The following is a 23194-nucleotide window of genomic DNA, read 5'->3' as shown; positions in this document are numbered from 1 at the left end:
TACAAAGTATTTCGAACCGTTTCAAAGCCAAAAATTACAGTTTGTCCAGAGGGAACCGATTCCCCCCAAGGGGGTACCGATTCCCCCTGAATGGTTTTGCTCTGAGAAATAACAGTGTGCTCGGAGGGAACGGATTCCCCCCAGGGGGTATCAATTCCCCCCACTGTTCAACGGTCGAATATTTGAATTTTACACTTAAGGAACCGATTCCCCATGAGGGGTGACGATTCCCCCCACGCTCCAAGCAGAAATATTAATTGTTTTCACACTTAAACGGCTCCAATAACTTCATTAATGATCCCCAATGTTCAAAAATGATTCAAGGTGTATTTAAATAAGCTTAGAAGCCATTGATCAACAACAAGAAACTTCAAGCAACTAGAATCAAGAGAGAATCAAAGAGAAAGCATCAAACCTCATGTTTGTGCATTTCAAGCCTATTTTTCATTCAATATTCATTTTGCTTTCAAGAACACTTATTGTGCTCAATTGTATTCATTCTTGAGTGTTCTTTTTCTTTGTTCTAGAATTGTGCAAACAATCTACCTTATGATGATTTTCTTGTAAGTTTGTAAATTTGTAATTTTCTCTTTGGGAAAGAGTGTTCTCAAGAATTGAGGTATAATTCTTGAGGGTGTTGTAAGGTTATCTCTTTGGCCTCAAAAGTAAGAACAAATTAGTGAATTTTTTGGAAAATCCTTAGTGCGGATAGCTAAGGTAGTGGACGTAGACTTTGATTGAGAAAGTTGAACCACTCTAAATAGCTGTGCAATTACTTTCAATTTTCTGCAAAAGCTTCCACAAAATTTAAATTGCCAATTCACCCCCCTCTTGGCCGATTCTGTCAATCGATTAACTCAATAGCTACCAATCGTGCCTTGTACCTCTTGATTGACCCATCAGGACGGTGCTTTATCTTGTAAACCCATTTGTAAGATATGGGTTTCACATCTTTTTTCTTTGGCACTAGATCCCAAGTTTGAATTTGCTGAAGTGCATCGATCTCTTCTTTCATAGCTATCATCCACTCAGAACTCTGCGATGCTTCTTCGAACGTCTCAGGCTCTGTTACTTCTTCAATTATGGCTGTATTGGCATATTTGGGATTTGGCCTTCGTATTCTTGTTGACCTTCGGAGTTGAGATTGTAGAATTGATTCTTCTGTTTCACTGGGTCTACCTTCTTCGTTTGGCTGTTGATACATGCTAGTTTGCCAAGGATTCTGAGTCACTCTTTGTTCGACATCATCGCCAATTAGATCTTCTGATTTATCTAAACTTGTTTGGAGTTGAACAACATTCTCGCCCATCTTTTGTTGTAGCTTGTCTCCAAATTCTCTCGAATCTGGAAACACCTCATTCTCTGAGGACCACCAAGAATATGCTTCATCAAATACCATATTTCGTGACGTATAGCATCTTCCATTAATTGGATCACAACATTTTCACCCCTTTTCCACAATTGTAACACTTGTCATCGAACTTTCTACTATTACCACGATTCTTGAAAGCTTCCCCTGAATGGGGGGCTCCCTTTTCTTGGTAAATTTTCACCTTATCACCATCCTTTTTAGATCCACTGCCAGTATACCACTTAAAATTGCCTCCGCTTTTGCTTCCTCTTCACCCTTCAGCGAGACTCCTCCCATTTGTTTGGCCATGGCTTCTTGACCTGCAAGCAAATTTTTGAACTCAACAAGTGATGGTTGTGTCGGCCATCCCTGTACAACGGCAATAAACCATCGATATTCGGGGTCTCAACCCATGGATAATTATTCTTTTTATCATGGCTTCCCCAATAGCAGCTATCGGATCTAATTCTGAAATTTTGCGGCATATCGACTTCTCCTTGTGAAAGTATTGAGCAATCACCATGTCGCGTTGCGCCATTGATAGAAGTTCATTCTCGAGAAGTTGTAATTTTGTATCGTTCCTCTTCGAAAAGAGTATAACAAAAGTGTCTCATGCTTCCTTTGGTGTTTTAGCATCCCGGATGTGCTCCAACATTTCTTCTTTAATTATGGTCTTTAAAGCAAACATTTCTTTGCTTGCTTTAATTTTCCACTTTCATAAGATGCCATTGGCATCTTCTGCCGCCGGTTGTGTAACTTCACTACCACCGACAACCTCCCAAAGATTATGACCTTGTAAGTATGACTCCATACAAGCTTGAGTAACAAACGTGCATAGTACTAAATTACTCTAAACACAAAGAAGCTCCACAAGGTTTGTAATAACCCCGACAATAACTCAAGAAATATTTTCTGATGTGGAAGATCAGTTAAAAACTGCAGCCACAGAGCATACTCGGAATTTCAAGAGACCTTAAAAACGTGGCTCGGATACCAATTATTGAATCAAAATAGAGTAAAAACTCTAATTGATTGAGAAGAAGAAAAACTCTCTTTAGAATAATCTCACAAAATTGCAAAAGGGAAGAACTCTTAAGAAAGCTTTCAAATGCTTATAATTAAGCTTTGATTGTTGGATGATAAAACTCAAATACAAGTAGGGTATTTATAGGTTACAAGAAACAATCTAAACCACTCATTAAAATAATCACTAAATAATCTAAACCATTGAAATTAAAAATATGAGAAAAATACTTAATTTTCACCTAACTAAATTGATGTAAACAATGACATCAAAACTAAATTGATGTAAGCAATGACATCAAATTAATTTAGGTGTGAACTTATTTAGGCTAATATAGAATTTTCAATAGAGAAGCTCTTAGTGGGGTCATAACCAAAGCGGCAAAATGCAATTTGGTTAAGGGAGTAAAGGTAGAGCAAAGCAAACTCTATTTGACACACATCCAGTTCGTGAATGAACTCATTTTATTTTTGGAGGGTAGTATAGATCATCTATTGAACGTAAAGAGAATACCAAGGATTTTTTTAGCTAGCTTTAGGGTTGAGACAAAATCTCAGAAAAATAAATGTGTATGGGTAAATGTTGGCACTGATCGTATTTTATTGTGGGCAAATGAGATCAATTTCGGTTGGGATTCATTCCCCATAACTTACCTCGTGTTACGAAAGACGGCTATCAGATAGAGAAAAACCGCAACTGATAATTTGAGAAAATAAAAATGAAGATAAAAGAGACACAAAATTTTATATGGAAAACCCCTAAATAATATAGAGTAAAAACCACGGGCAACGGTAGAAGAATTTCACTATGAGAAAATAAGAATTACAACTTCTCTCGATCTACCAAGGAGAAAACAATGATAATTCTCTCTTGATAAAAAAGAGAAAAAAACTCTCAATAAACTCTCTAAATTCTCTAGTATTGGGAGAAAGCTAGAATGATTTGGGATGGTTTTGAAGCTAAATGAGCTAGGGTATTTATAGTTGAAGCTTAAGGACTAATTTATAAATACTCTAAATTACAATGGCTAAAAATGAGATTTTACCATTTTTGAAAAATCAACAAATGCTACACCGAAAGTTTTGCCAGCCCATCCACCGAAAGTTTCTTTAATTTTCAACAATTGATGGCTTGACTTTTATCAATCTCCCACTTGAAGATTTGATTGGAACAATCATATCTTCACATCATTCTTTCTACCTTGTACCTTTATGTTGCTTACGTTTCTGACAAGCCACAATAGGATCGACACCGCGTAAATTTATCAGCTTTGATCGCTTTCATCATGAAATCTGCTATGTTGTCTTTGATATGGATCTTCTGCATATCTATTGTCCCTTCTTCCACCTTTTCACGAATGAAATGGTACTGAATTCGTATGTGTTTTGTCCTTGAATGAAATGTTGGATTCCTTGCTAGATGCAAGGTGCTTTGATTGTCCCAAAACAAAGAGACATACTCTTGATTGTGCCCAAGCTCCTCCAATAGCATCTTCAACCATATTGTATTTTTACTGGCTTGTGTAGCTGTTACATATTCCGCCTCTGTTGTGGATGTAGCCACAACTGACTGCAATTTTGAAACTCAGCTTACAGCTCCACCAGCAACTTTGAATACATATCTTGTAGTATATTTTCTTTTATCCAAGTCTCCTGCATAGTCAGAATCGACATACCCATTGATAAGTAAGTTTGATCCTCTATAATATAATGCACTATTTGAGGTCCCTTTGATGTATCTCAGGATCCTCTTTACTATATTACAATGCTCTTTGTCTGGATTCGACATGTATCGACTAACTATTCTCACTGCTTGTGCAATGTCTGGTCTTGTGCATATCATAGCGAACATTAAACTTCCCATTGCCGATGCATACGGTACTCGAGACATCCCCATCCTCTCTTCTTCACTACTAGGACTCGTACTAAAGGATAATTTGAAGTTAATATGAAGAGGGGTATAAATTGGTTTATAATCATGTTGAATCTTGACAAGATCTTCTTCAAGTAATTCTTTTGTGAAAGCCAAATCTTCCTATTACTTCTGTCTCGGTGAATTTGCATCCCTAGAATCTTGTTTGCTGATCCCAAGTTCTTCATTTCAAATTCCCTAGCCAGTCGTGCCTTCAATTCTTCAATATGATATTTGTTGGGTCCTGAAACCAACATGTCATCTACATACAACAACAATATAACAAAATCGGTATCACCAGACCTCTTGAAATAATCACAAGGGTCTGCATTAAGTCTGTTCTATCCAAGGCATATAATGAAGGAATTAAATCTCTTATACCAACACCTCGACGCCTACTTTAGACCGTACAGAGATTTTTTCAACCTGCAAACCAAGTTATTCTTTTCTTTTTCTTTAAAACCTTCAGACTGGAGCATGTAAATCTATTCTTCAAGATTTCCATGAAGAAAAGTTGTTTTAACATCTAGCTGCTCTAGATGTAAATTCAATGTAACACACATTTCCAAAACTACTCGAACTGTTATTAGTCGAACCACGGGAGAAAACATTTCACTGAAATCAATAAATTCTTTTTGAGCATATCCTTTGACCACCAGTCTTGCACGATACCTCTTCATTTGATCGTCACTATTTCGCTTGATTTTGAAGACCCATTTGTTATTAATTGGCTTCCTTCCTTATGGTAGTGGCACAAGGTCCCATGTATTATTTTTATGAAGGGCTTCGATTTCTTCTTGCATCGCCATCATCCACAGTGAAGCATCTGAGCTATTTATTGCCTCCTGAAATGTTGATGGCTCACTGTCCACTGTTAAAAGGCAATATGCAATATTTCCTTTTATAACATAATCTGAGTACCAATTGGGACGTCTTCTCACACGATATGATTGACGAGTTGTTAGAGCTTCAGAACTCTTTGGTTCTTGTTCATCATGTGTTGGTTCTACTTCAGAAGAATCTCCTCGTTCAAGCTCCTTTTCCACATGTATCTGTGTAGTCTCTTACTTTTCAACGCTATCATTGTCTTCTTTTCTTTGTAGTTTATCTTCTACAAAGATAACATCCCTATTGATGATCACTTTGCGAGAAGTGGGATCCCACAAGCGAACTCTATCAGCATACCCCAAGAATTTACATTTCATGGATTTTGGATCTAACTTCAAAATTTCTTGGGAGTTATACATCATGTACACTATACTTCCAAATCCATGGAGGTTTGAATAATCAGCTGGTTTTCCAGTCCACATCTCCATTGGTGTCTTCAGTTCTATTATAGTTGATGGAGCCCAATTAACCAAATAACAGGCGGTATTGACTGCTTTTGCCCAGAATGATTTTTCTAGGCCTGCATCCCCCAACATTGCTCTTGTTCTTTCTAACAAGGTTATGTTCATCCGCTCTGCCACTCCATTTTGTTGAGGAGTGTTCGCCACTGTGAATTATCTTTTGATGCCTTCTTTCCTACAAAAGTCATCAAATTCTTCGCTTGTATATTCTCCTCCATTATCTATTTTGAAACACTTGATCTTATTTCCATAATCAAGTTACACCCGCGCTTTGAAGTTTTTGAAAGTTGAAAACATATCTGACTTCTTCTTAATAGGGTATACCAAACATCTCCTGGAGTAGTCATCAATAAATGAGACAAAGTATTTTGCTCCACCTAGGGATGTAACTGGTGCTTGCCATACGTCAGAGTGAACCAATTCTATAACATTTTTGCCTCTAGAATTTGACGTGTTGAATTTCAACCGGTGCTGCTTACTTGTTATGCAATGCTCACACAAAGTAAGTGATACCTTTGTTAAGCCTGGAAGTAGCTTTTGCTTCACAAGGACTTTCACTCCTTGTTCTGACATGTGTCCAAGTTTCTGATGCCATAGCATTGCAGAATCTGAACTACATGAAGGAACAGAGGCTTCTGATTCTAGCAAAGTCTCTCCCTTCAGCATGTACAAGTTTGCAGTTATCTTTTCACATTTCAGCACCACAAGCGCTCCACGAAACACCTTCATGATTCATTTTCGTGTTTCAATCTTGCTTGCATTATTATTTAACAATCCGTAGGATAATAAAATTTTTTTCAGGCCTTTCACGTGCCGCACATCTCGAACAACTTTAATCATTCCATCATATATCTTCAATTTGATGGTTCTCACACAAACGATCTCTTAGGCATGATCATTGCAACTATACACAGATCCTCCTGAGACAGGTTCATAATGATGAAACCATTCTCTTCTTGAGGTCATGTGATATGTTGCTCCCGAATCAATGAGACATATATATGCATATCTCTTTCTACCTTCCACGGTGGTTGACGCTTCACATCATAGAGCATCTCCATCATATGAAGTGTTTACGATATTTCCTTGTGGATTGGAGTTTTTATTTAGACTCCAACAATCCTTCTTCAAGTGACCCTTCTTTCCACAGTTGTAGCACTTTAAATTCTTCTTGCTTCTTGACTTTGATCTACCATGTTTGTGACAACTGCTTTGGTCACGTTCTGTTGATCTCCCTCTCATCGTTGTCAATGCTTCTGCTTGTTACAGATTGACTTTTCTGTCTTTCTTGTTCTTGCGCCGATTTTCTTCTTATGGAACAACAGCTGCAACGTCATCGAAGACTAGACTGGTGACATTACTGTTTGTCAAGTTGATGATGAGTTGATCATACGAATCAGGTAGACTTTGAAGTAGAAGTTTAGCACGTTCTTGTTCTCCTATTGTACATCTTAATGATGTAAGCTAAGAAAATAAAGTGTTCAGTGTATTTAAGTGCTCCGTCACTGAAGTAGATTCTGGCATACAAAGAGTGTATAATTTCCTCTTAAGGAAAATTTTATTGTGCAACGATGTTGCCTCGTACAGTTTAGTGAGATGATCTCATATCTCCTTAGTTGTCTTCTTCTCCTCGATGCTTGACAATACTTCATCACTTATGCTAGATGAAAGTTTGTCATAGTATTTCTGTCCATTTCGATCCATTTGTTGTCATCGTTGAAATCTACTAGCCTTTCACTGATAAACAACTTCTTTCCTCAGGATGGCCTTCATCTTCAATTTCCACAATGAGAAATTTCTCCCATTGAACTTTTCAATATCAAACTTCATTGTCATAGCTTCTATTACAGATAGTTTCCACTATTTCACTATCGTGAATAGTTCTCTGGAACCTTCAAAAAATGGGTAATACCTTCTTACTTTCTTATGTTAGAGGATCCACCTTTTGGTGGCAACCACAAAGACAATAAGCAGATATTACGCACTCAAATCTGACTCTGATACCAATTGTTTTGGAAGACGGCTATCGGATAGAGCAAAATCGCAACTGATAATTTGAGAAAATAAAAACGAAGATAAAAGAGACAAAATTTTACGTGGAAAACTCCTAAATAATATAGGGTAAAAACCACAGGCAACGATAGAAGAATTTCACTATGAGAAAATAGGAATTACAACTTCTCTCGATCTACCAAGGAGAAAACAATGATAATTCTCTCTTGATAAAAAGGAAAAAACAACTCTCAAGAAACTCTCTAAATTCTCTAGTATTGGGAGAAACCTAGAATGATTTGGGATGGTTTTGAAGCTAAATGAGCTAGGGTATTTATAGTTGAAGCTTAATGACTAATTTGTAAATACCCTAAATTACAATGGCTAAAAATGAGATTTTACCATTGTTGAAAAATCAACAAATGCTGCACTGAAAGTTTTGCCAGCCCATCCATCGAAAGTTTCTTTAATTTTCAACAATTGTTGGCTTGACTTTTATCACCTCGGTATGCCCTTGGGATATTCGAGGAATTCACCCAAGATATGAAAGCCTATTGAGGAGAAATTCAGTGCTCGTTTAGAAAGTTGGAAAGGCATTTTACTTTGGTATGGGGGTCGTGTTATCTTGATCAAGTTTGTCTTAGCAAATTTGTTAATATACTACCTATATCTGTTTCAAATGCCAGATACAAAGTTGAACAAAATCATTTTTAAGTTCCTTTGGGGGCTAAACGGTAGCAGGCCCACATTGGGTGAAATGTGAGAGCATATGCAAGACTCGTCAAACAGGGTAGCCTTGGCATTACAGATTTATGACTAAAAAATATAGCTCTCCTTAATAAATGGATCTGGATATTTGGCATAGAGCGAGAAGGTTAGTGGAAAAAATGCTAAATGCAAAGTATGGATACGAGGCTGATTCGTTGTTTCCTTATCAGAGGGTATATAAGAAAACCTCTTGGGTTTGGAAAAATATTGTACAATCGCTATATAATGACAATAGTTTTACAAAGAAGCTCAAAATTCCTATTGGTAACGGGGAAGCTACCGATTTCTGGAATGACCCTTGGACCTGTTTCCCCTCGTTGAAATTAGCTTTTCCCATAATTTTTATATTGGCTATCAAGAAAGATGGGAAGGTATATGAGTTTGGTCATAAGGTAAATGATCGTTGGGTATGGCTTGTAGAAATTAAGCACATGTTGTTTTCCTCAAAACAAGAAATGACCATCCAGCTCAATTGGTAGAGCACAAGGTGCTTAACCTTGAGGTCGTGGGATCGAGTCCCACGGAGGACATTTCATAATTCGGATCTCTTACGGAAGCTGCTCTCAACCTGGTATTGGGGGTAGCCTACTATCTTACCTCCCCTTACCCCATATATATGGGAAAAAGGGACAACCATTTGTTTTCCTCAAAACAAGCTCTCTGGGATGATTTATATCGTACCATCAGTGATGCGGCCTAGAATGATTCAAATGTGGATTGTCTCCTTTGGGAGGGTTCTTCGAATGAGTTTTTCTCCCCACAGGCTTTTTATACTTTTGTTATGCTCAACAAGGGTGACTGTGATGATTTCTAGGAGCTAGTATGGAAGAATTTAGTCCCTCCAAAAGTTCAGTTTTTTGTTTACAGAGTTATTCTAAGTAGACTACCCGTCTTTGCAAAACTGGAAAAACCAGGCTTACAGAATTTAGGATATGTGTTATGTGTGTTGTGCTTAAAGGAAAATGAAACTGTTAATCATCTCCTATGTCATTATGAGGTAGTTGGGAGAGTTTGGGCTAGGTGGTTTGGCTTGTGGAATTATCATTTTGTGTGCTCAGGAAGTGTTCAGTCTCTCATCATAGCATGGGATTGCATTCTGGTGTCCACTCATTGCAAAATTTTATGGAATATGGTTTTATTTGGTTTTTTTAAGAATTTTTAGCTCTGCAGGAACGATATTTTGTTCAATATAAGAAGGTTGACTGAAGAGGAGCTGTTTGAAAGTGCAATATCAAAGATCTGTTGTTGGTGCAGTTGGGTCCAGCCTAATTTATGTGTCTCGGTAAACGATTTTGTAAGGAATCTGGATGTGTTCATATCCTTTAGATAGTAAGTACTGCTTTTGGTCTTTATTCTAGGGTCTCTGGGGTTTTGAGCTAGTTCCGTTGGGTGTTTTATGTTCAGTATTTGTATTTGAGTATGTTTTTTATGTTGGTTTTATATTCCTTGATTTTCATTGTTTTTGTGTGAGACTAAACTGTTGATTCTCTGATTGTACCAAGTTTTTGGCGATTTGCTGTTGAGATTTTGGTGTTTCATTGTTTTTTATCAGTAGTAGAGGGGTATGGATCTTGTTTTGCTTTCTGGTTTGTTCCGCTATGCTGTTGTGGGTCGAAAGTTTCCTTCAGCTGTATTGATTTGGTGCTTGGGATTAGAGTAGTGGTTGGTAAATTTTGTAAAGCGGAATCTGAGCGATAGGTTTTATTTTTGGGTGTCTCTGTATTGTATTGTTGTGTATCTTGTGGATGTTCTTCTTAGTTGCAGTATTGTGGTTTAGCCGTCAGTCCTATTAGATGTAGGCTATTTCCAGTTGAGTTGTAGTTGTTGTGAGCTTCTGAAGTCGTTGATTCATTTTTGGTTTTGCGCTCTCAAGCTCACCATGTGGAGAAAGAGCTCCTGTTATCCTGCTGGTTGTCCTCAATTTCCAGTTATAGTTTTTGGATCGAGTACCCTGTTTTGGATATTTATTGTGTGTGGCAAGATTGACTGACTGGCCTTGTTATAGTTTTATGACCATGGTGCACTCTTTTTCCTCCAATTAGGATATAGGGAGTTTTTTTAATGAGGTTCGTGCGTTGCACTTGTATTTTGTATGATTTAATAAAGACATACAAAATTACCCTTTTCAAAAAAAATATTTGTGTACGTGTTTAGAGACTAAAGAGGTTAAATTATAAAATTTACGATTATGTGTGTTTGGACATGTTTAATGCGATGAAATGTGTAATATAACTTGGTGGAAACATGTAGAGCATAATATGATTCACTTAGAGCCTATTTTTGGTTTAAAAGAGCATGAAAGGAATTCATGGGTCAAATGACCAATTGAGAAATAAATTAGGGTTTTATCTCTTTAAATATTTACACGAGTTAACTTTTTAAATGACTGATTGAGTTAACTCGTTCTTTTCACGGGACATGCTGATTTGAATGAAAAATGATATAAAAATAAATAAGAAAAAAATGACATCAACATTGCCACTAAGTTTTTAATGGATAGTAAAGTAGAAAAAATATATAATATTGATTATTGGAGTTGTAAATTTTTTAGGTAAAATACACAAATGATTCAATGACTATAGGTATGTTTTGTTGAGTTCTTTGACTATTAAAAATTATAAAATGATCCTATGACTATAGAACATTGCTTTGTTGAGTCTCTCGACTATTAAAAATTACAAAATGATCATCCGACTATTAATATGTTCCAAACTCATCATTTTTTTGTTAAAAATTGATAACTTTTTGAACTGGATGATAACCTACTAACTGAAATATGAATATGATAGTTGTTTGAGATTCTAGGATTAAATTTTAGCATATCTCAGTCAACAAGTTAATGTACAGCTCAAGTTATCGTCAATCTTTTAACGAAAAAAGATGAGTTTGGAACATATAAATAGTCAGATGATAATTTTATAACTTTTAATAATCGGTGGACTCAACAAAGCATCACTCTATAGTTAAAGGACAATTTTGTAACTTTTTATAACCAAAGGACTCAATAAAGCAACATCCAATCTTCAGAGGACTATTTATGTACTTTACCCAAAAAAATTGATGACCTAAACAAAAAGGTTTAATAATTTGCTAACCAATGAAGTCGCTCATCCCTTATTTTTTTTGGCAATTTTCTTGAAAAAATCATCCTAAAAAGCTTTTATTCCCTGTCAGGCACCATTCAGACTTTATTTTTCGATCTAACACCCTTTGCAGGAAGGCGCGGCCCATGCACTGCGCCTTACGCTACGAGGGGTAAGGCGTGCCCCTGCAACGCACCTTGTCAAATATGTAAAAAACTTAGGTGCTAGTTTTGTAAATATTTTTAAAATGGTAGCTAATATATAATTAATTTCTATTAGGGTAATATTTGTGTAAAAACACCAACTTTATCTATTTATTTTTTATGTGATATTATTTTTAACAACAACTAATAATATTTATTGACTTTTAAAATTAATTGTTTAAAATTATAAAATATTAAAATAAACTTTTAATTACAATTGAAAGATTAAATGAATTATTATTTTTTTAAAAAATAAATAAAAATGAATTAAAAATGAATAAAATTCAATACAAATAGAATGTAAAGCTAAAAAATATCACATCATTATTTAAAATATTATTTCTAATATTAATTTTAAAAAATATTAAAAAATATTAAATTTTAATTTTATCAAAAATGAATAAACATTATTAACTGTTGTTAAAAAAATAATTAATAAATAATAATTAATTTGATCATTAAATTGTAATTAAAAGTTTATTTTAATATTTTTTATATTTTTAAACAATTAATTTTAAAATACTCTATTCTCAAGGCCTAAAGTCAATAACTCAAAATTGCCTAACTGCTGTCTAAATATCAACTAAATTGTACCACGAATAAACATCCGATCAAAGAGTTGATTTTTTCTGCTCAATCTTCACAAAAATTATTTTGTCTCATCATTTTCTTCCGCTTATGAGCTCATTTCTTTTTCAATTCTTTTCTGTTGAATATAGTTGCCCACGTGCACACAGAAAAATCAAAAGTAGAATGACTTTTATTGCAAAAGTCAATTGTAATTAAAAAATTGTTTTAATATTTTTTATATTTTTAAACAATTAATTTTAAAAGTCAATAATTTTTTCAAAAATATATGAAATTTATAATTTTTTAAATTATAAAATATTTATTATCATCATCATCATCATTTTGGAAAAGAAATACTAATTATAATTTTTTTATAAAATTATTCATATTTTAAAATATTTACCCTCAAAGTTTTCTTATACTAGATTAAACGTATTGTGTAATTTTATGCAAAAATTAAAATTTGTAGAAAGTTTTTTTCACACACAAAAAATAAATAAATAAAATTGACGTTTACTTAAATATCATCGTAATAAAATTTAATTACATATTAGACATCATTTTTAAAATATTTATAAAATTAGTATCCGAATTTTTTACACATTTCACAAGGCGCGTTACAGGAAGCACACCTTACCTCACGTGACGCCAGATCAACATAAGGCGCGATGCAAGAACTGAATCATTTTACAAATGATGTTAAATTAAAAAATAAAATCAAAACGGTACCTGACAAAAAAATAATGATTATAAGATGATTTTTCGAAAAAATCGCTTATTTATTCTTACATTTGTGTGCTTTGCCTTCAGATAAATTATTAAAAACCTAATTTTATATATATATATTTTTTAAGAACAAAATCTAATAATTATTTGGCGTCGAATGAAAAAGAATTGAGATCCCCCTCCCGCTTTCTCCCAAACCCTTATTTGCTGAACACAAATCCCTTTATTCTTTCATACTTCAATATGGGTATTTTACCCTTAATATCTTAAAACCAGAGAGCAAATTTCTTCCCCCCCCCTCTAATTTCGATTTTTCTGGATCTGTGTATTTCTGAAAATGGGGAAAAACCAAGCCTACAAGGCTATGCAAAGATCCAGGCTTGGCGCTTCCTCAGCTGGCGTTGAAGAGATCGAGGATGGCATGGTTTGTACCCTTCCATGTTCAGACAATTCTATATATTTGATTTATGTGAAAAAAAATTGCTTCTCGATAGTGACTTGCACTTTTTTTTCGTTTGGGTGCTTTGTATTTGTTGATTTATTTCCATTTCGTTTATATTTGTAGTTGTGTTTCTTTGGGCTTCCTAAGTTTGCAAATTTACTTTTGGGGTCTTCTAAAATCTTGTTGACTTATCTTGTATCAAATTGTTAGTCATAGTTGTTGGATGGATAGGTAAAATTTGTATGTAGTTGATTCAGTGTTGGATGTTAGAAGTGATTTAATGAAGCATTGATACTTATCTCTCACTAAAGTATTCTGGAGTTTGATATGTTGATGTATAGTTGTTATGATCTAAAAATACATTCTTGGAAAGCCTGAATGGGTCGCATTCAGGGTATAATAACATTAAAATACTGATTTAATTTAGTTCTTAGATAAAAACAGGGTGTAATAGCATAGATATATGCTAATAAGGGAATATGTTATCTGTTTTACTTCAGTGTAATCTCGATTTGATGAGTTATTCTATACTGGGAGATTATGGTTTTGAATTCATCACTATTTTTCTTATTTCTAGGTAATCAGTGTACTAAATGTTATGTTTCTTGAAGTATGCAATCCTTCAAACTTTTTCGAGTATTTTTGGTCTATATCAATTAAGTTCTTTTGTAGCTCGACGTTTTCCAGCTTTAAATAATTGGTTGAGGAACTTAAGAACATTGTCTGCATATCAAGTTTTGATGGAAACATTGCTCTCTCTTTTTTCCATAAGATTGTGGATATTTTGTATTCTTAATTATTTTTTGTTTTCTGGAGCATTTCTGATGAGGAGAACCGCAGGTGGATGGTTCTTTTCATTCACCAGAGTGGCATGCTGCTCGTTTGGCCGGTCTTAAAACTTCTCATACGGTTACGTGGGAAGAGTTTAAAAAGAAACAAAAAGTAAGCTAGAGACCCACTTTTTTCTATCATCTTTACTTGTTACAAAAGTAGCTTAAGTATCCGTATCCAATCCGATAAAGATGCATAACGAATCACATGTTTCTGTTATTAATTATTATACAAGCTATGTATTGGAAGAAAATCATTAAGAAATCCGTTTTCTGATAAACATGTCTACTTAGTTATTCATATTCATATGACTAAATCTCTTTTAAATGATCCACAAAACTTACCTGCCTTCTGATTTATTAGTTGAATGTAAATATGCCATTAATGTTATTACAGATAGGGAAATAAACTTTTTTTCTCGCACTTTATCAATTTAGTGTGCATTGGAGAGAAACTTGATACCTTTTGGGTGAATTGGTTGACCAAAATACCGCAGTTGAGCATTATGTGTCAATAACAACCATGCCATATTGATACTAGTTTCAAACATCAGTAGTGAGCTTTATGCAATTGAGGCTTATCATCTAGGCACTAAGGAGTTTCTTTGTCGAAGATTCTAAGTTATCTGTTCATTTGCTAAATATGATAACCATAAAGATATTATATTCTTCAGACTAGCCTGGTTGTCTATTTGACTGTGCTAACAACACGACTCATAAGGTGGGTTTCAATGTTGGTTTCTGTATTTGTTGATATGATAGGAAGATGCATTGAGAAAGGGGGAATTAGAAGCAGATACAGATCGAATGATGCGGGAATATAGAGCTCAGCTAGATGCTGAAAGGGCAAGCAAGCTTGCGCATGGTAGAAACCACTCCAGGAGTAAATCTAGCCATAAAAAGGGTATGTGTAAAAGGCCTTAAATAGGCTGGTCTTCTCATGCCCGTGCTTTAGTTACTGTATATTCTTCTTGCTTTCTAAGTGTATTGAATTCATTGCAGATCGAAAAAAAAAAGATGCAAAGAAGCGCAGCAGCAAAAAGAGAAAGGTACTTGTGGTTTCTAACAACTTTATGACTAATTTTTTTGTTTTGTACATGAACTGAAAATGAAACAATGAAGTTGCAAACTATTTGCAACTATTTTCATTTTTGGTATGCAATCTATTTTTAGTTCAGTTCTCCTGCTATCTGTAATTAGATTAGAAATCAAATACGGATGAAATTGCTGAAGCTATAGAATCAAACTGTATCATCCCTTTTATCATTATTGTTATTACAATCAATGTTAACCGAAGTGTTCTCATTAAACCTTTGACTATATGAAGCGTTCAAGACGGAGGTCTTCCGACTCTAGCTCATCAAGTTCATCCTCAGAATCTTCCAGTAGTGAAGACGAAGAGAGAGAATCACGAAAATCGAAGTCTAAGTCTAGGAGAGAGAAGAAAAAGAAACACAAATCAAGAAATAGGAACTCAAGCACTGACAATGAAGATGGTGAAGGTCCAGTGCCACTTTCAAGATTTTTTGGGAGTGTGAAGAGTTAAAATGGTATGTTAAAAGATACCAAATTGTGTAACTGATACTTAATTTCTGCAGTAGAAAATGATTTTTCTCCCATATTTTCTGAATTAAAGGCTTGTAATGATGTTTAATTCCTTTTTTTTTCTTTGGCTTTTGTTTTCTGCTTCATTCCTAGTTTGTAGTCATTGATGGATATAGTATTTTTTCTGAATTGAAGGCTTGTTGTAATGATGTTCTGTATGCCTGTTTGCATTAAAAAAACATTTTTAGTTGCTGAAAACTTGAGCATATATCAAGGAAAATAAATTGAATTATTTGGACTTTGATTAGACTTAGACCGATCATGACCAGGGGTAGGGTACACAAAAAATCTGAATATCCGATTTTACGAGAAAAATATCTGAAATCGGATTTGGGAAAAATCGGTTTTTTTTTTAACCGGATCGGATTTTTTTAAACTGGTTATTTTAACCGGTTTGGAAAAAAAACCTAGACCGGGTTTTTTACCGGATAAAAAACCGGTTTGAAAAAAATCGGTTAAAAAACCGGTTTTTATCCGAAAAAAAAAATCGGTCTGTGTTTAAAAAACTAGCCGTTAATATTGTCGTTGGAGGGGATTTTGTGATCGTTTTTGACCTTTTTTTCTTTAAAAAAATTACCATTTTACCACTCTAAACATTTATAAATAGGTTGGGGATGTATTTGGTTGATTATAACTTTCTCAAATCTTATTACACAACACCTAAACATCTCTCAAATCTTATTTTTGTAATTTTTTGTTCATCATGAGTAACACGGCTGAATCTTCCGTCGAGGGAAACCTTGAAGTCGTGAGAGTGATCGAACACACTCGAAACAAAGATATTTGGGATCACTACGATTTATGTGAGATGTCAAATGGCTCGAGGGGGGCGCGTTGTAAATTTTATCTAAAGTTGCTTGCATCGGAAGGAAACACAACGTTGAAGAACCATTTGACAAAATCATGCAAGGCACTTCGCTCAAGATCGAATCCTAGTCAATCGATTCTTACACCGCAAGGTGGTGTTTTTGTTTACGACAACGAAAAATTACGATAAGCGTTTACAAAGTTCGTGATTACAAAAGCATTGTCGTTCGACCACTTCGATGATGAAGATTTCACGACAACAATTCAACAACTAATGCAACCACGTTATACTCAAGTAAGTCGTACTACCCTTAGAAGAGATGCTATAAAAATATGGCATACGGCGAGGGAAAAAATGATTTTAGGATTCCAAGAACACCGTTATGGTGTGTCGCTTACATATGACGTTTGGAGTTCCCCTCATAATACCGGAAATTCTTTTTTAGCCGTTACGTCACATTGGTTAGATCAAGATAATTGGCAAATGATGAAAAGAACAATCGCGTTTGAATTATTCGGTGAGACGCATACCGGTGCTAATTTATTTACACTTTTAAAAAGGGTAATTTGTCTTTATAAATTAGAAAATAAAGTTTTTTCTATATCCTTTGATAATGCATCGAATAATACAAACGCGGTTCCAAGATTGAAAATATTACTTTCACCGATTTTAGACGGTGCGTTTTTTCATACCCGTTGCGTTGCACACATAATTAATTTATCTGTACAAGCCGGTTTGGAGGTTATTGAGCCGATTAGATTAGAATTTAAAACAATGATAAAATCGGTTCTTTGTAACAACAACAAAAGACTAAATGATTATAAACGATTTTGTAAGTCCGTTAATAAAAAAACATTGGGTCCTAATTTGGATTGTCCAACTCGTTGGAACTCAACTTGGATGATGATGCATACTGCCTTAAGGCAAAGGGAAACATTGCAAACATTTCATGATCGGCTTTTCGAGAGAGGTCATGCCCAAACATTTATCCGGATTCGAGTTGGGAAACTATAGCCAAAATAACTGATTTGCTTGGGGTTTTTAAAAATGCAACAACTTTTTTATCCGGTGTTTATTACCCTTCTAGCCCGTTGGTTCTTAATCAAATATTTTTGTTGGCTACCCGACTAAATGACTTTGAATTTGAAACCGAAGTTTTTCAAGAAATTGGCTTTGCAATGAAGGAAAAACTTTTAAAATATTTTAAGGAGATTCCCCCATTTTTACTTGTGCCGCCGCTTTAAACCCAACGTTAAATGTTGGCGGGGTTGAAACACTAATTGAACAAATTGCGTTTGCTTTTAATCTAACCGATGATGAACCCAACTTTGTCCAAAACCAAATAAATTATTTTAACAAATGTTTTCGAGACATGTTTGCAATTTATTTAACTAAATACGGATCAAGTAGTGTAATACACGATCAAATGAGAATGAATGCGGAATCATCTAGTAGACGTCCAAGTAACATAAATTTGAATCTTTTTAACACTCTTGTAAATTCCCAATCCAAACGATCACGTACTACCACCCCAAGTAGCGAGTTGAGAAATTATATGTCATGCGATTTTCTATCAAAAATGACATTTGAAGAGTTTGAAAGTTTGGATATTTTGGCTTGGTGGAAAGAAAAGGAAGCACAATTTCCGATTCTAGCCGCCATGGCCCGTGATTTACTAACCGTCCAAGCTTCTACGGTAGCTTCGGAATCCGCTTTTTCTGTTAGTGGCAAGGTTATATCGCAACGGAGATCAAGACTAAGTCCTGAGTCGGTGGAAGTATGCATTTGTTTAAAGGATTATTTGGATGGAACGGCTCGTAAGCAACATATCACCACCCTAGAAGATGCAATTGATGCCGATTTAAAAGCAAACTTACACATTGAAGAAGTCGAACTTAGAATATCCCCTCCAAACGAAGAAGGCGAAGATGATGAAGAAGAGATGGCAATGTAGTTTATTTTTAAACTTTATTTCAATTATCGTAAACTTTGTTTCAATTATCGAACTTGAAGTTTTTAAGTATTTGAATTTATCGAACTTGGAAGTTTTTAAGTATTTGAATTTATCAAACTTGAAAGTATTTAAGTATTTCAATCATCGTAAACTTTGTTGCAATTGATGACGATGCAATTTTAATAATATTAAAATCGGTTTTTTATAACCGGTTTTTTAAAAAAATCGGTTTTTTTAAAACCGAAACCGGTTACACCGGTTAGGATATCCGGCCCTCCAAACCGGTTAGAAACCGAACCGGTTATTTTATAAACCGGTTTTTTTTCTATGGGCAAAAACCGGATCGGATAAAAACCGATCCGGATCGGATTGAAATCCGACTTCTATGCAACCCTAACCAGGGGTGCTTATCAAGTGAGTCGATCGCGAGTTGAATAGTGTTCGAATCATGTTTGTTAAAAAAATTGTTGATTGATTAAACTCGTTGCTCGTTAAAATTTTACTTGACTCTTGCTATAAATTAGTAATTAATAGATTAGCAATTTATATTTTTTTTATCTATTAGTAAATTAATAATTTTTTTAATGAAATAATTTTTTAAGCTAACTTTGTTTGACTTAACTTGTTATGGTATTGAGTCAAGCTTAAGTTCGAGTTGAATCAACTCGAATCAAATTTTTATAACGCTTTGACGGAATGGAGTTTAAGCTGCTCAACTCGTAATCATGAGCGCAAATCAGAACCAATTGCTTTTATTTCAATTGGTTATAATTTTGATGAATTGAAAGAGGTAAATGATGAATTAATTTTAAAATTCGAGATAATGTTTTCAAAGCACAAAAAACAAAAATGATATTCTTTCCAAAACTAATAGAGAAAAACCAAGACAGCCTGTACAAACACTAATACAAGAGTTTCAGTTTCATGCAATTCTGCCCTTATCTCAAGCTCAAGAGCCCATCCTGTTGTGGATGGAACCTATGTACAGGAAAAAATCAATCACCGATCCCTACAAATACAAGCATTTTACAACACTGGTTCAAAGCCACTGTAAATAAATGGCATATCAAGTAAATGACTGTTTACTGCTGGTGAAATTCTGGGTTGAATGCAAGTGCCTCCTGGTATATCAGCTCCTTCATTTGCTCCCGTGTTAATGCACGCAGATCGAAGTCGAAGTCGTAGTTAAAGGGGATCATACAAACAGGCTCATCGCTTATGTCGTGCAGGGTTGTTAGATAGGGGTGAGCAAGGGCTTCTTCAACTGGAACAAATAGGAAGTAGAGTTAAATGGGTTCCAACTCTGAACAATGGCATTGAAACATGCTAACTAACATAATCGTAATTATATAAACTCGACTCGACTAAAAAAATCTCAAATAAAGTTTATGTTATAAAATAGGACTCGAATAACTTAAATGACTCAAAAATTTTAATAATTAGTGCATTGGTTTTTAAGTTCAAACCAAGTCCTTCAATTCTGCATGATATATGTATATTGCATATGAAGAAATATATATGTATATTGCATATGAAGAAATATATATGTATATTGTATATGGTTACAGAAAATCGACTCGACTTGAAAAAATTTCAAATAAAATTTGAGTTATAAAATATGATTCATCAACTCGACTAACTCAAAAGTGTTTTACTTAACTCGATTGAATATTCACTCCTATTAAGAGAGGAAAAGAACAAAAATGAGAGAAATGAGCTTTCTTTTGCTACAAACTCACCAGTAATCCTTTGTCTGGGATCAAATCTCAACATCTTTTCAACAAGATCAATAGCTAAAGAATGGACTTTGGGGAATTTTTCGGCGAAAGATTGACGGGGATAAAAAGGAAATTTCCGAATGTATCTCTTAACAATTTCATTCAAAAAATCCATTTCAGCTTCTGATGGAGTGCCAATTAGCTGCAAGGCAAAGAGCTTAGTGTACACAGTGAAATATTACAAGCATTTTTGTAGTTTACCGTTTCTTTTTCCTGAAATGCTTATGGCACCCTATTTAGCAACATATTTGTTTGTGTTTTACATAATTTATATTGGTTGCAGGATAAAAACAATTTACCTCCAAAAGCAATTGCAGCTGATGCAAAGGATCCCTTTCAGGAAATAATGGCTTCCGAATCATCAATTCCATGACAATGCAACCCACTGACCATATATCAATGGCAGCAGTAGAATGTGAAGAATTTAGCAAAATTTCAGGTGAACTGTACGATCCAGCAGCAACATATTCTGTCTGAAAATAAGTTTCAGAGGTGAGACAAGCCACTCCAAAATCACATATTTTCAAGTCACAATTATCTTTCAGTAGAAGGTTGCTGGGTTTCAAGTCCCTGTGCAGAACATTTGCAGAGTGTATATACTTCAGGCCACGTAAGATTTGATAGAGGAAATACTGCAAAGCATAAAGAAAGGTGGTTAAATTGATTTTAAGGCTCAAATGGCAACCCCATAAAAATCAGTGGGGGTTATAATTAACTAAGATACTTCTAGTTGTTGGGGTTTTGTTCTGAAAACAAAAGGCAATGAAACAATATTTTCGGCAAGTTTTAAATTAAGACTGTTCAATATGGAGTTACTTTTATTACCATTAACTTCTACTTCGATGCTTTCTATGAAGAAATAATGTCAAGTTTTAACTTTTTAACAATTAGAGGCTTAAAGAAAGCTCTCTATAGCATATTTGTCAAGTACAATAGAAGGGTAATGATTGCATTAATAGCAACTGCTATTACCAATTCAATGAAGTAAGAAGATAGAGTGACTAGAAAGAAGCAGAGTTCTGTACTGGCTAACGACTTGGATAGGAGGGAGGAAAATTAAGAATCTAAATTACCTAGTCAAATGGAAATAGCCGTACCATTAAAACGTTAGCTAGTAACTAAAGGAATATGACTATTATAAAAACTAGCCACGAGTTTATATTCCAACCTGATAATGCTCTTCTGTAAATTCCCGATTAGAACGGAGCATATGACGCAGGTTAGTATCCATCAGCTCATATACAATGTAAACATCATTAAAGCATTCCCACTGGGGTGGTAGGATTATATCCCTGATTGCAACAACCTGCATTAAATGCACAAATGAGACCAACACATAATGATAACAAAAAGGAACATCATTCTTCCTAGCTCTCTCCCTCTCACTCTGAGTTTGTCTATTCACAACTAGAGAAAAGAATTCACATAAACATATAACAGGTTATAACCAAATAATGTCAAGGGTTTTACATGGTAAGATGAGGTTTAAACAAACACTAGTGATGCATTACAAAACACAAATCAACAATATATTTCATCGATCTTAACAACCAAATACAGAAAGTGCAACCATTGTAAGATGGAATGAAACTGTTTTCATTAGCCATCTACAAAAGAAAAATAAACACAGACATAGTTACATAGAAAAAGAACTTCTGTTCTTCGCTTGAGGAAGGTTCCTAAATGCTGGTCTTTACCAATGTAGCATAACATGCAATGTTTTTGGTAATTATAGAAATGTATTAATTATGTTTGTGCAAAGAATTGGAATCCACTTGCACACAAAATAATAACTGTCACCTTGTTAGATTCTTGAGTTCTGTTCTATGATTGGTAAGCAGTGAGCAAATACTCCTATGTTGCTTTGACTCTTTTCCACCCCGCTTGTTGGGGGTGTTATTGTTCTCTCTGAAAATTTTAAATTCTCACGTAGTTAAAGTATTTTTTTAAATATTTTTATTGATGATCTAATTTCGCATCCACGAAATAAAATCTTATGTCCATTCTTGTACTCAAGCACATTAACAATTCAAAGTGGAGAGGAAATAAGGTTCTGATTCCCCAAATATAGCAAAAAAGTTTAAAAGGAGTTTGAACACACCAATAGCACAGCCATAACAACAACATTAGAACAGCAACAAAGAAAATAAAAAAACTTAAAGAAATTTATTAATAACAAATGAACTGCACAAAAAGCAAGTTAAAGGAAACCAGAAAAAGAAAATAAGATTCTACTCACTGACGTTTTCATGGCCCAAGTGGCGAAGCAGCTTGATCTCACGAAGAGTTCTCCTTGCATCAAATCCGTTATCAAACGCATTCGGTATCTTCTTTAATGCCACGGTTTCATTTGCCTCGGAATTAAACGCAGAACTAAACCCAAATAATTGAAAAGAATCAACATGATGGCAAAGCTTTAGGGAACGCAAATCAATCAAGTAAGAGCGGAATTAAAAGAAACACAATCAAAAGAAGAACAAGAATTACCAAAAGATTCTGTGGTCGCGTTTACCGATAGGCACGATAGGGGCTTTATATTTAGCAGTGACCTGAAAGATGTTGCCAGAGATGTTATACTGAATAAACCTGCCGCCATAGGTAGCATTGGCCGGAATTTCAATAACGTAAGGCATCTGCAGTCGATTTTTCTGGTGGTATTGTTGGTCAGGTTGTTGCGGCGGTGGAGCTGCCTCGGACATCTCGGTTTCCGCCGGCTGAGGTGGACCTTCCTCTTCCATTCTTTTACTTCAAATTTTATTGGTCAAATTGATCTGTTTCTTTTCTTTTTCTCTTCTTCGGC

At 34.7% G+C, this 23194-nt stretch overlaps 2 protein-coding genes across 2 annotated transcripts; one reads left to right on the top strand and one right to left on the bottom strand.

The window, feature by feature from the left end:
* The first annotated feature begins 13134 nt into the window (after positions 1 to 13134).
* On the top strand, positions 13135 to 15919 carry LOC120200729 (protein FAM133-like). Its single transcript, XM_039201494.1, has 5 exons — positions 13135 to 13401; positions 14260 to 14361; positions 15012 to 15153; positions 15252 to 15298; positions 15577 to 15919. The coding sequence occupies exons 1-5, from the start codon at positions 13315 to 13317 to the stop codon at positions 15793 to 15795; spliced, it is 597 nt and encodes a 198-aa protein (XP_039057425.1). The 5' UTR covers positions 13135 to 13314; the 3' UTR covers positions 15796 to 15919.
* A 3684-nt stretch (positions 15920 to 19603) lies between these two features.
* LOC120200728 (mitogen-activated protein kinase homolog MMK1-like) lies at positions 19604 to 23153 on the bottom strand. Its single transcript, XM_039201493.1, has 6 exons — positions 22882 to 23153; positions 22638 to 22767; positions 21563 to 21700; positions 20694 to 21026; positions 20356 to 20536; positions 19604 to 19880 (listed from the first exon to the last, which is right to left on the bottom strand). The coding sequence occupies exons 1-6, from the start codon at positions 23130 to 23132 to the stop codon at positions 19699 to 19701; spliced, it is 1215 nt and encodes a 404-aa protein (XP_039057424.1). The 5' UTR covers positions 23133 to 23153; the 3' UTR covers positions 19604 to 19698.
* Positions 23154 to 23194: the final 41 nt, after the last annotated feature.

The sequence above is a fragment of the Hibiscus syriacus genome, unplaced genomic scaffold (genome assembly GCF_006381635.1).
Source record: "Hibiscus syriacus cultivar Baekdansim isolate YM2019G1 unplaced genomic scaffold, ASM638163v2 tig00006507_pilon, whole genome shotgun sequence".
NCBI lineage: Eukaryota > Viridiplantae > Streptophyta > Magnoliopsida > Malvales > Malvaceae > Hibiscus > Hibiscus syriacus.
This window is presented reverse-complemented; position numbering and strand designations above follow the sequence as displayed.